Raw genomic sequence first — 13,409 nt, forward strand, 5'->3', positions numbered from 1 at the left:
TTATTTTCTATCACCTGATGTCCAGCTCAAACTTCTTTCTTATTAGAAGAAACTAGTATTTCACCCGTGCGATGCACGGACTATATTTTGTGTATAATATAATTAATTTGGATTAAATTAAAATTTTGACTATGAAAGTAAAATATAAACAAATTTAATTTTACAATGAGTAATTAGAATAATGTTAAAAAAATTTAAAAAAGACAAAAACTCTTTAAACAAAAATATGTTATATGATGCACGTGATATTATTTGATACAGTTAATGATGAAAAATAATATTAAAAATAAACATTTGAATAAACAATCGAAACATGCATTATATAATTAGAAAACAAACAAATTATCTTATAAATTTTGAAAAACTTTTTTAAATACAACGTTTGTTGTTGAATTTTTCTGATTGGTCTTGTCATCACATTTCAAGATTTTGAGAATCTTAGGATTGGTAACTCTAGATACGGCGACATACAGCTGGCCATGACTAAACACGAAATTCCTCAAAAAAAAAGTCATACATGAGATAATGATTGACCCTGACTTTTGTTGATTGTCATTGCATATGATACAATCAAAGGATACTGTCTTCTTTGAAATTTAAAAAGAAGTCTTGGATCAGAAGGGTCAAAGACATTATTGAAATAAGTCAAAAGATTAATATCACGAATAATTCAAAACAATGGTGTCATTTTGTATATATTGAACGATGACTGATTGGTGATTCTACGTGACAATTTGAGGAAGAAATTAAACTCTTCACAATTTTGATGTTAAATATATGTTTATTTATACAATAATAATTGGGATCTAAACATAATTGGAATTGTATTCTTTTTTATTATTATTATTTTTGATTTTATTGTTTTAATTTGTCGATTGAAATATAATTAGTTATTTTGTTCCTTTTTTATTATGGAGATTACATAAATAAATTTATTCCTATTGTAGATAAATATTTGTAAATATTTATAAGGTTTATACATGTTTAAAAATTTATAAATTTTTGAATATCTAGAATAAAATAATTTGTTATAAATTTGGTTAATAATAATTCAAACTGAATATTTGAAACTTTGTATATGTCTGTTGTCAATAAATAATAATTTATTTATTTTTGTTCGAAATCTTTAATATTAGATTATATATATATATATATATATATATATATATATATTATCGCAAATTGAATATTTGATGTTTTATATATGCAATGATTATGGAAAATCGTCTTAATATATTTTTTTAAAATTTTAATCTTCATAAATATGATAAATATTACAAACTAAAAATGTATTGAACGTGATTATGTATACTGATTGATAATTCTGCATGAAAATTTGAAGAATAAATTAAACTCTTTACAATTTAAATGTTGAATTTATGTTTATTTATACAATAATAATTGGGATCTAATCAAAATTGGAAATGTATTCTATTGTTGTTATTATTTTTTATTTTATTCTTTTAATTACCGGTTAAAATATCATTAGTTATTTTGTTTCTTTTTTTATTACGAAGATTACATAAATAAATCTATTTTTATTATATATAAATATATATAAATATTTATACGGTTTATATTGTATATATATATATATATAGATGATCTTTTATTGTATTATAGCAAATTGAATATTTACAACTTTATATATGCAATGATTATGGAAAATCATTTTAATATATTATTTTAAAATTTGCACCTTCAAATATAATTACTGCAAGCTAAAAATTTTTTTGTTAATAATGTTCAATTTTCATTCATGGTCAAACTTTCATATTTTTAAATATAATCTTTGTATTTTATTAATGAAAAATCAACTTCCAAAATTAAAGACTTTTTAAATGTTAAAAAGAAATTAAGTGATTCTTTCACATTTTATATGTAATAATTATTAAATATTCTAATTTTATTGTATTGTTAATAAAATATATTAATTATTACAAATTTTATATATTAAAGCATTTAATGCATTTATGTAATATGTAAGGATTCCTAAAATTATTAAATTTGTGTAGAGTAATTAAGCAAATTTTAAAATTATAATTTATTTATTATTATATTTTTAGAATTTATTTATCTACATTTCAAAGTGAAAATTTTTAGCAAAACATAACGTTATAAAGTATGTAATTTTCGTAAATTATATGAGTTATCGTTATAAATTATATATATATATAATGTATGAAAAGAATGGAAAATTTCATTGCATATAGAACACAAATAGAAATAAGTTTTGTTTGTTTTCCTTTTTTAGCTAATTTTTTTGGCAGAATTTTACTATTTTTGGCAAAAAATCAGTTATTATATATATATAGATTTATGTCATTCTGTCACAATTAAAGTTCTCGATTAAGGTAAAGATTCAAAATTTTTGATAGAAAATTTTGGAGGACCGGTTTTTTTTTTTTAGGAGATTGCATTATCGAGAAACAAAATCACCTCTTACAATATTGGTAAAAAAAATAATGAAATTTCATCATTGGCAAAAAACAAAGTGCTAGGCCTAAGTAACAACTAATTGCATCTCCATGAGCTACTTGATTAGCACTCCGACGACAATGTTGAAATGAGACATCTCAGACGTGATAAAAGATAGATGAATGTCTTCAATTAGCAAAAAAAAAAAAAAACAAATAAAACAGAGTTAGTTGAAGTAAAGTTTAAATTAGCAAAGAACATCAAATCTCATAGTCGCTTTTTCTAAATAAATCAATATGATTTATTATGTATGTTAACAAAATCAAAAACGATAAGAAAAGCAAATTAAATTTTTTGATATATGGATATTGTCTAAATTGGATTTGAAAAATTTTAAAAAGTTGGATGAAAACGACGTTGCGTTACTTGGTCCATATTCAACTTGATGTAACATGTTATCGTAAAATGTTGATTATAATTTGATATAGATTGTGGACTAATACTAATAAATATATAAAAAATTCAATCACATCGTAATAAATATACAAAAATTTAAATAGTCTATATAATAATTATTTGATGGAGAAAAAGTCATCAACTACTCCGCGTAAAAACAAAGCAAGTGGACGAATATATCAGCATGATGTTTCCACTCAACGAGTTAATGTAATTTTGCAAAATATAATATGCAATATGATTAAAAAAACATAAAATTTATTTAGAATCATAAAATGTTGTATCAAAATACAATGTACGAGCTATTTTTTGGCATTAAAACACGGTTTAATAGAACTTTTATGAAGTTCTTAACAAAAATTTAATAAAATTTCTTTTTTTTGTTAAAAAATAATCGAAAATTATTTCCTAAAAATTCTCATGCACACATAACATGAAAAAATAGGAGATCGTGTCAATTAGCCGATGATAATTTAATTGGTTTTTTTTTTTTTTTTTTTAAGAGAAATGATGATTTCATTATCACCAAAATCGATTAAAGATTACAACATTTTTCTCTCCTCACATTATTGGAACACATGATTTATACTATTATATTGTAAATCACACATCTATATAAAAATAATAATAATAAAATTGAAGCATGTTGTACACATGAGTCTAGATATGTCAATTTGGGTTAAACTCGTCGGATTGGCTCGTCCCGTCATACAAAAAAGATGGGTTGAGTTGACAATTTTCCAACCCGCCTAAAAATTGGGTCGGCCCGCACTGCCCCGCTTAATGGTGGGTTGCGGTGGGTTGCGAGTTGGTCCGCTAAAACCCACCAATTTACACGTAAGGCCGCTGGGTTGGTCCGTCCCGCCACTTAAAATAGGTAGGTTGGCTTGGAGTTTTTCTAACCCGCCTTAAAGGTGGGTCGGATCGTCCCGCCCCGCTTAATGGTGGGTTACGACGGGTTGTGGGATGGCCCGCCCCGCCAACCCATTTTGACATCTCTTAACACATCTATGTATTATATACTTTTTGATTGTCTTTCGAATGAAGGAAACAACTTTATTTTAGAGCATAAAAATTCATCAATTGTTCACTGGAGCATAAGTGAGTTGGTAAGGTCTGAGGTGACTTTGAAGAAATCCCCCAGCGTTGCGGGTTCGATCCTCGTGTGGAGCATATTTTATGCTAAAATATATATTGTGTGGGTAGCTTTGGGGGTTGACCATGTTGCTCCCTTCTCAGGTCTTTGTCGCTCGTGTATATCCATCGATTTAACCTCATATGAGCCAATGGGCTTCTGACTCATGTGAGATGAGTCTCCTTGGGGATCAATTATGTAAAAATTCATCAATCGCCGAGCGGAGCGATTGCTTTGATGTTCTGTACTTCTACGATGGTGCAATTCTAATTGCATTGAGAGGAACATTAAAATAAACCTATTAACCAAAATCTAAAAATTTATTAATATTTCTACAGAATATTGATAGTTTGATACAAAATATAGTATATATCAATTTTCTGAATAATATTAATGCAAAATAGAAGATGCATAATATTTTTAAAAATATTGATTTAAGTTTTATCAATATTATTGAATAATATTGAACTAATATACAAAGTATATTAATATATATCATAAAAAATATTATATAATATGTAAGATTTGTCCATATCCCGGAAGATTGACATCACTCGAGAAAAAATAGGGGTGGAATCGGGCCGGGACCTGTCCCGTAACCCTCTTATCCGATTCTCGTTCCGATAGGAATTGAGATATTTTTTTATCTTCCGATCCCGCACCCGAGAAGTGTCGGGACCCGAATGTTCGGGATCCCGTCGGGTCGGGAGAGGGTAATCCCGAATAATATTTTTTTTAAAAAAAATTCTATGAAAATATTTTTTTAAAAAAAATTATGAAAAAATCAAACAATTTCTTAATACATTACAAATAAATTAAAATTTATTTATATATAACCATTAAAAAACTAAAACATTTTTTTAGTAAATTACAAATAAACTAAAACAACTACTTGATTAATAAAAAACCATATAATTATTCATAATAATAAAAAAAACAAAATAAAAAGTATAACTCAATGTTAATATTAAAAAAGATAAATAAATAAATAAATTATATGGTATATAATTATAAAACATTAATATTAAAACATATAATTAAAAAATTTTATTTTTTTAATTAAAAAATATTATTAAAAATATTATTTTTATATTCGGGTCGGATCGGAAATCCTGTCGGAAAGAGTTGCCTATCCCGATCCCGATCCCGAAATTGATCGAGTCGGGAAAAGTTCGGGACGGGAACGGGTTGGGAACGAGACGGGTCGGAATTTATGTAAAATTTGCCACCCCTAAGAAAAAATGTGTGCATCGAGATTTGTAAAGAATGATATTTTTATTTTAAATTTCGGTTATTTCAAAAAACACAAATAAACAAATAGCAGTTAATATTGAAAGTCGCTTGATTGATGAGATTCATTCTCTGAAATGTATGAACATAGTTGATAAAATGTATCATATGCAGATTAATTTTTCAAAGAAAATGATTTTTTTAAATTTTACTAGAAACAAAATATGTGTAGATTATAAAATATTGACATAGATATTTGAAAATTATATGTTACAAGTATTGTAAAAAAATATTCATTACATTTACAAAATTTTAATTAAATAAATCTTTAAAATTTTATATTTTCAATATAATTTTATTATAAAATTGATATCTATGAGTCAAATATATATCATTGTTTCAATAATTAGTTATATGCATTAATAAGAACAAGAAGAAAATATTACAAAGGATAAAAAAGAATCATATATATAATATAAATAAACTATATTTTGAGGGCAAAAAATTCTATGAGACGGTCTCAAGGGTCATATTTATGAGACGAATCTTTTATATGAGTTATCCATTAAAAAGTATTACAATTTATGTCAAAAGTATTACTTATTATTATAAATATGAGTAGAATTGACCCGTCTCACGGATGAGACCGTCTCACAAGAATGTTACTCTATTTTGAGATAACCGAAAAAACAAATGTAATTGAGATGAGTTAAACAGAAATATGGGTAATTTTTTATAAGATGACACAGATCTTATTCATAAGTGAGATTGATTTGACTTATTTTTAAAATAAAAATTAATATCTTTGACATAAAAAACAATAAACACATGTGACAATCTCATTTGAGTTTTTGTGTTGAAATATTTTAATCACAAATACTCTCGTCACACGATGTCACATATCAATTTTGTGAGACATATTTTATTTGACCTAATCCATTAAGACAATATTATTTTTTATATTAGTAGATAATAGTCGATTTAGCCTATATCATGAATTTAAATCGCGACATCTTCTCACAGGAGATATATTATAAATTAACATCACAAAAATCTCCCTTTAGACGATCTCACGGGTAAATTTCGTAACACAGATATCTTAATTGAGTCACTCATGATAAAGTACTACAGTGTTAAAATTATTACTATTTATTATAAATAAAAAAATATTTGATCCGAATTCGTGAGACCGTTCCACCATGAACGTCCATTTAACACATGTGTAGCAACGAGCAAGGGCCACGAGACAAGTTTATTATCATGGTGGGACCAGCAATAAGGTGGAGGGGGCAATTGACAAATTCATTGGCAATCACTTGGAAACCACCTCTAGCCTTTTAGTCAAGTCGTCCTTTTCTCCTTCCTCCATACAATTTCACACCATTATTCCTCCTCTTTCTCTCTACATTTCCCTCTCTGTCTTATTCCGCTCAATTTCTGTAGGTAAATTTCTTCCAGCTTTTCGGAAATATCTTGCATCTCCACAGATATTTTTGTTGAATTTGTTACCGACGGGAATCGCCGACTGCGTGTTATTTGGACCTGATCTGAATTTTATTGTTCTGTGTCTGTTTACTTTATTGATTCACACTTTTTTGGTGATTATTTGGACAGTATTTCCTGTTTTAAAGAAATTTTCCCTGTTTCTGTTGCTTCTGTGAAGAAATCAAGAAAACTTGCTGTGTATAACCGATTATAGGGGGTGGTTATTTATTTATTTAAATTTCTCGTTCTATTTTTTTTCCTGACGGAGGAGCGATCCTCGGAGGTGGTTTTTTTTTTTTTTTAGGTAATAAATTTTCTGCTCTGCTTGCCAGATTAGGTTAGAAAATTTTGTTATATTCGTATGTGATTTGTTTTTTCGTTCTGTTGGAGGAATTTGAATGTGGTTTCCATTGAAGAAATTGGAGTATGTAATAGAATACAGTTTAGATGTTCTTACTGGTTCGAACTTTGTTTCGATTAATTCTACTGTTTTGTATGTTGCGCACCTTTTTTATTCTACGGCTGCCCTGATTTCAGGGAATTGTTTCTAGGCTGATGCCGATTTCAGGAAATGAAGAGGTTTGTCGTCTGACTGTGATTAATATATAGTGCTTGATTATTTGTTTTTTTAAATTTTTATTTAGTCAAAATATATCTGCAGCCTGGGGTACTTTCCCCGCAACTGGAGCAGCAACAGCAATTTAGCAATTTCTCTGGGGCGATTCCTATTAAGAAAAGGAGATTTCCTGTCGTTCGGTCGCCATCTCCTTCCCCTGAAGAAAATACCTGTTGTTCCGAGGAGAATGTGTCCAAGGACAAAAATGATTATAACAGCCCAGATGGACGGCTATCAATTGGTACTTCTAAAGATATCGGTCATCCTTATAAAGTTGAAGAAAAAAAATCGTTTGAATTGATACTTAAAAAAGAACAAGTCACGGACACTGGGGTCGAATTGGTACAAGATAAAGTGGATACTAATTCCATGAAACTGCAGGAAGCAAATACGGGTTTTGGTTTGGGCTCTCTCGATGTTTTGAAAAATGAACAGAACATGCCGCAGAATGAAAAATCGGCCGAGCCTGACCTTTCTGGAAGTAGGGTTTGTCCCGAGATTTTGAATGTCAAACTGGAACTAGTTGGTGGAAAAATTGATGGACCTGACCAATTATCTACTTGTCTGAATAATGTTGGATTATTTTTAGGAGCAAATAAACCATCTATTTCGGCTTTGAAGCAGAAAATCAGTGAACGTATTGGTCAAACGCCTGGTAAGTCAGATATGTCATCCCTGAGTTTGGCTTCGAACCGAGAAATGCTTGTTTCACATGATAGAAATAATAGTACTATTAGTAATGTTAGCAGTCTGGCATGTGTTAATCGATCTAACTGGGATCTGAACACGACTATGGATGTTTGGGAGGGTTCTGTTGCTAACCAAGCATATGTGCGCAAGGCTCCTGGTATCGATGATGGATTTAGAAATTCTGAAGTTGGGCATGGTGTGAAAGCGTCTTTCAGCACATCACTGGTAGTTGGTGCCAATTTCAACAAGGGGAATCAAGTTTTCGATGAACATAGCCCTAATTCTTCCAGTACATCTGTACACCATAGCCAGCTGTACAAGCCCGAAGATATTCTTAGTCTTAGTCTTTCTATGCCTTGTAGAGAGTTGGATTTGTGTGGTGAGCATTCTTCTTTATCAGAAAATATGGGCTCTGAAAGTGTTGATTCGAGGGTGAACACGGGACGATCACAGCCAAATATGAATTTGACATTTACTAATGTTGGAAACGTCAAATCAGAACCTGTCGATGAGAATTTGAAACTTGATTGTAGCACTGGTAATAGCAGTAATATGGTTTTATCGAAATTTGCTTCTGTGAAAAAAGAATGTTTTGAAAAGCGCAGTGTGGAGTCTGTTATTCCCCATAAATCAGTGAAATCTGAACTGGTTCAGGAGGTTAAGAAGGACAGCTGCGAGTCCAAAGATTCTATACTATCTCAATCTGTTGCAAAAAATGTAAAGGTTATGCAGCATCAAGATAGCTCGGCATCTTCTTCCGCTTTATCAATTCCTTTGACACCTCAGAATTCATGTCCTTCAAGTAGTTTAACTTGTTTAGAGCTGCCTGTCGTTGGAGGTATATTAAATCAGTTTGAACACTCTTTACCGTCGAAAGAAGAAGTACTCGGCCGCAGGCATATACCAGATGAACATATTGATGGTCTGGTTTCTAAATATGTGAGCCAGCATGACAAACACTTAAAGTTGTACAAGACAGAGGAGTCAAGTGCTATTGATGCTGGTAAATGCCGGTTGGCTTCGGTTATCGAAAATTCTGATGAGTTGTGTGGAAATAATGAGCTAGTTGCAGACAATGAGGAAAAGATGAAAGTATCAACTAAATTTCCTGAAGAAATTACTTTTGAATCTGATTGTAAATCTTTTGGAAGCCATATTACCTGCATGGATATAGAAGAGAAGATACATGACAAGGAAGATGATGATTATGAGGATGGTGAGGTTCGGGAACCACTAAAAGATTCAGTTGGAGAAGATGCAAGGGTTGTTGAACCGAACTCAGAAAAAGAAGTACTTGTTGAATGTGATTCCAAGAATAATGATCAAAACACTAACACGCCTGTTTCTGATATAAAAGCCACCGCAACAGAAAATAATGATGAAACTATCTGTAATAAAATTAAAGAGGGTGCCATTTGTTTTGATGTGCTTAAAAGTGCGGATAAAATCTTGCAGAACCCACTATCAGACAATTTGAAGGAAGTTGATTCTTTTGGAAAGAAATTGGTCTGTGTTGTCACTCCGGAAAAGCCGCTTGATCTTCTGGGAGAAGATGTTAACAAAAGTAGTGAAAAAGAAATGTCCACAGCGACTAATGAAAGTCACTCAATGGGTGCTACAATTGATGGTGATGCTATTGATAAAGTTGTTGATATCTGTCCAGTAAATCATTCAGCTTCGTCAGAGGTGAAAGTATCTGCAGATGGCAACAAAGTTGTTCAAGATTCCGGTAGTGTGGCCAATAAAAGCCGGATCATAACTTTACCTCGTGCTTCTATTGTCAGCACTCCGTGTAAAACAAGATCGTTGTCGAGCAGGTTGTTAACACCACAAACTGGAAAAGAAAAATATTCTAATCTTGACGGGGATGCACGCCCACGATGGAATAGGTGATCATCTGTGACACTGCTGATTGACGTTCTTCTCAACTTGTATATTACTTTATTTTCTACACGAAATATTTATAATAATTCTGCTCCTGTTTTTCAATTTTCAGAGATGAACTTTATATTGATGATCCCAGCAAATGTGTGAAAGATAGGGCGCATGGGCAGTCATTTAGGAATTCAAGACACAGTTTCACGCTTGGAAAAGGGAGGGTGTTTGGTAGGTTTGGCCGCTTACATAATGAGTGGGACTCTGACCGTGATTACGAAGCAGAAACTTATAATGGTCGAGCTGATTACCGGGTCTTCAGGCATAAACAATCTTCTTCCATTGCAGGCGAACTTGAATTTAATGACTATGGTATCACACCTGATGGCACCTCGTGTAGTGGTAGGGAAAAGACAATAAATGATGAGTTGCCTTCATTACGCCGTCCATCCTTACGGAGGCTATCTCCTGGAGATATAGATGGCCAGATGACGAGGAACACTCAAATTCCTCGTAGATTTCCTAGAAACATCAGCCCAAGTAGATACGCTGTTGAAAATGGTTCAGACTTTATGGGACGTCGGCACGATGAAAAGTTTATGCGGCATTTGTCTGATGATATCAGAGATCCCGTTTTCCCTCGTCAACAAACTAGGTATGATGAACTTGATGGTCAGCTTCGAAGGAATAGGAATTTTTCTGCGGTGCATAGGAAAGGTTATCCTCGAATTTATTCAAAATCTCCAGTTAGATCCCGTACTCGCTCACCAGGGCCTTGGTCATCTCCTCGTCAAAGGTCACCCAATGGGCATCCCGACTCAACACAGCAAAGATCTCCTCCTCTATTTAGAATGGGAAGGATGAGATCTCCTGAACATGCTTCTTGTCATGATGAGATGGGTCCCAGAAGACGTGCATCTCCTTCATACATTTCCCAGCATATGAATGACTTGAAAGAATTTGATTTTGAGCGGGAGCATGTCCATCCAAGGCCTGTTAATTCAAATAGGAGAAGCCCCACTCGGCGGTTGTTTCCCCGTAGTACGGTGAGATCTGATGTGTTGGATTCTCGAGAGAGGACAGAGGGTGATGAGTACTCCAATAGGCCAGGGCATTCTGATAGATTTCAAGAGCTTTGTAATGATGGAAACATGGATGAGAGAAGAAACTTAAGTGAGAGACGGGGTTTTGTTCGCCCATTTCGATCTAATTATGACACTGATAATGGAAACTACCATTTACATCTGAATAATCGACCCAAGCCTTACAGATTCTATCAGGACGCAGATACAGAGTTTGTTGAGAGAAGTAACATGAGAGAAAGGGAGTTTGATGGGCGCATAAAGCATCCACCTCTTAGTGTGTCAAGGCGAATGAGGGATATAGAAGAGCAGCAAGATGGAAGTCACAGGCCTGGTGGACGGGGCTGGCATGATGATGGGTTCTCTGATGTCTCTGGAGTGAAAAGAAGAAGATTTTGACTTGCTGCTGAAAAACTTTGCAGCGGACCACAACTTTGGCCGGAAATGGGCTACTTTCTTCCGGTCACGTGGCACCAAATTTTCAGCAAACATCCAGCTATATATCTCAGTTTTTGAGATTAAGTGAATTGGTAATACCACAATTATTTTACATTTCTTGTTTGAGAGTACTGGATGCTCTCATCATAGAATTGTGGTATAATCTTTTAAATATTGTTCCTGATTAAAGACGGACGTGGTATTTGAATTGAAACTTGGCTCTTCATCTTGCACCGGTTGTTCCCAAAGGAAATATTGGATTGGCCAGCTCATTGGACTCAAGACTAGCCATGGATGCAACATTAGGAGTTTAACTTGTCAATATTGGTCGTTGTGAATAACTTTTTAGGAATTCCCTGACGGTCCTTAAATGACTTGTTTCACATTTCATCTTCAGTGACGAGTGAGATGGAGTTTTTATCCAAGATTTCTTCAAAGTTGCTCTTAACTTGATTCTGTATACATTTTTACCATGTGAAGGTGGAGAATTCCATCCATAAAGATCTCTTCCTGGCAAGATACTTGTGCTACGATGATTGGCACCAGCTGTTTAGCTTTTCACTCGGTTGAATGCATGCAATTATTTCAATGATTCAGTCGTCCTTTTTCTGGAAATGATTACATAGTCGGAGGACAGTCTCTTTAAAGGACCGTTATATTAAAAGCTGCTCTGGTATTTTATTTGTGAATTGTATTCTGTCCAGTGTTTTTGCCTGACGACTACTCTGACGGTGATCATGATTGTCCTAGTTTTCTTCCGTTGAATGTTGAGCTTTAGTGAACTACACCATGTCATTACATAACCTCCTCATCCAACCATACCTTTCAGGTGAGCCAAAACACTTGCTGATTTGGTCATTCGTGCATTTAAGTGTCTTGTTTTCAGCCCTCATGGTAGATGATCTCTTCATTGTTGAAGCTTGGAGCTCACATGATGCGATACCATAGACTTGAACTCAAGTTGTGAATTTAAGTTCGAACTCACATGACTGCCCATTCTTTTCACCTTTTTTACTGTGACATGGAAGTGTTTAAATGGAAGTTAAAACTACTTTTCTGGCAGCGACGACTTATCAATCACGCTACTGCTGCTGTTTTGATAATCCTCAGTCAGGAAGATAGTTGGAAATGTTGAAAATATGAATGCCTGGGATTAAGATGAAAGTTATTTGTTCAGAAGAAATTTTGTGCAATAGGAGTCTTAAGTTAATAGGTTCTAAACTTTGAGATTAGTAGCTGTGGCTACCCCTGAAACCAAATACTTTTGTTTAAACCGACAGGAACAGTTATATTTTTTGTCAACCTGTGTTGTGGGCTGAAATTTGAAGAATATTAAGAGGTATCCTGGATGGTGACCTTTTTTTGATATAGATAGAAACAGAGATGTAAAGGTCCCTTGGTAAAGAACTAGGGTTGTTTCCCTACCTTTGCAATAGGATATTATCAGGGGAAGTGCAGCTCTTTTGCACCAATGGATCCTCTTAGTCTTAGATAAGGAAGTGACTGGACTCTGTCTGCAATCTGAGAGAATAAAAGGGAGATACAAATTCATTGTCCTGAATCATGGATATGATTCATGAAAAAGCCAAATGAATGATCTCTTCCGGATATTATCGTACTGGACGACTCCTGGGTTGGAATTCGATTCAAATAATGGGGAGCCCCGTTATCTACTAAAAATGGTCCCAAAACCTAAAAGTTGGACGATATATGCGCCTTTTAGTGTTTGAATTGAATTGATAGCTGCCGTCTTCTGGAGAAGACATTCTTGCTTGCCTGTGAAATCTGGGCTCGGTCGCTACCCGGGCACTAACCTGTCTCAACTTATCCAATCTTTTACCAGGATGGTTATGAGTTATTGTTATTGTCCGACTGCCATATTTCTCACCAATCTCCATGAATTGTCAACCGAAAGTAAAATAAGAAAAACAAATCGATTTTTGATTATACGGTACGACACGAATAATTAACGAATAGCAATTAA

General features: G+C 32.9%; 1 protein-coding gene across 1 annotated transcript; it reads left to right on the plus strand.

Annotated features, from left to right (window-relative positions):
- Positions 1-6,652: 6,652 nt before the first annotated feature.
- On the plus strand, positions 6,653-13,372 carry LOC140871684 (uncharacterized). Its single transcript, XM_073274318.1, has 4 exons — positions 6,653-6,678; positions 7,262-7,303; positions 7,386-9,919; positions 10,027-13,372. Exons 2-4 carry the CDS (start codon positions 7,280-7,282, stop codon positions 11,384-11,386), a joined length of 3,918 nt encoding a protein of 1,305 aa, XP_073130419.1. The 5' UTR covers positions 6,653-6,678; positions 7,262-7,279; the 3' UTR covers positions 11,387-13,372.
- The last annotated feature ends 37 nt before the right edge of the window (positions 13,373-13,409 follow it).

The sequence above is a fragment of the Henckelia pumila genome, unplaced genomic scaffold (assembly GCF_033568475.1).
Source record: "Henckelia pumila isolate YLH828 unplaced genomic scaffold, ASM3356847v2 CTG_461:::fragment_3, whole genome shotgun sequence".
Taxonomy (NCBI): domain Eukaryota; kingdom Viridiplantae; phylum Streptophyta; class Magnoliopsida; order Lamiales; family Gesneriaceae; genus Henckelia; species Henckelia pumila.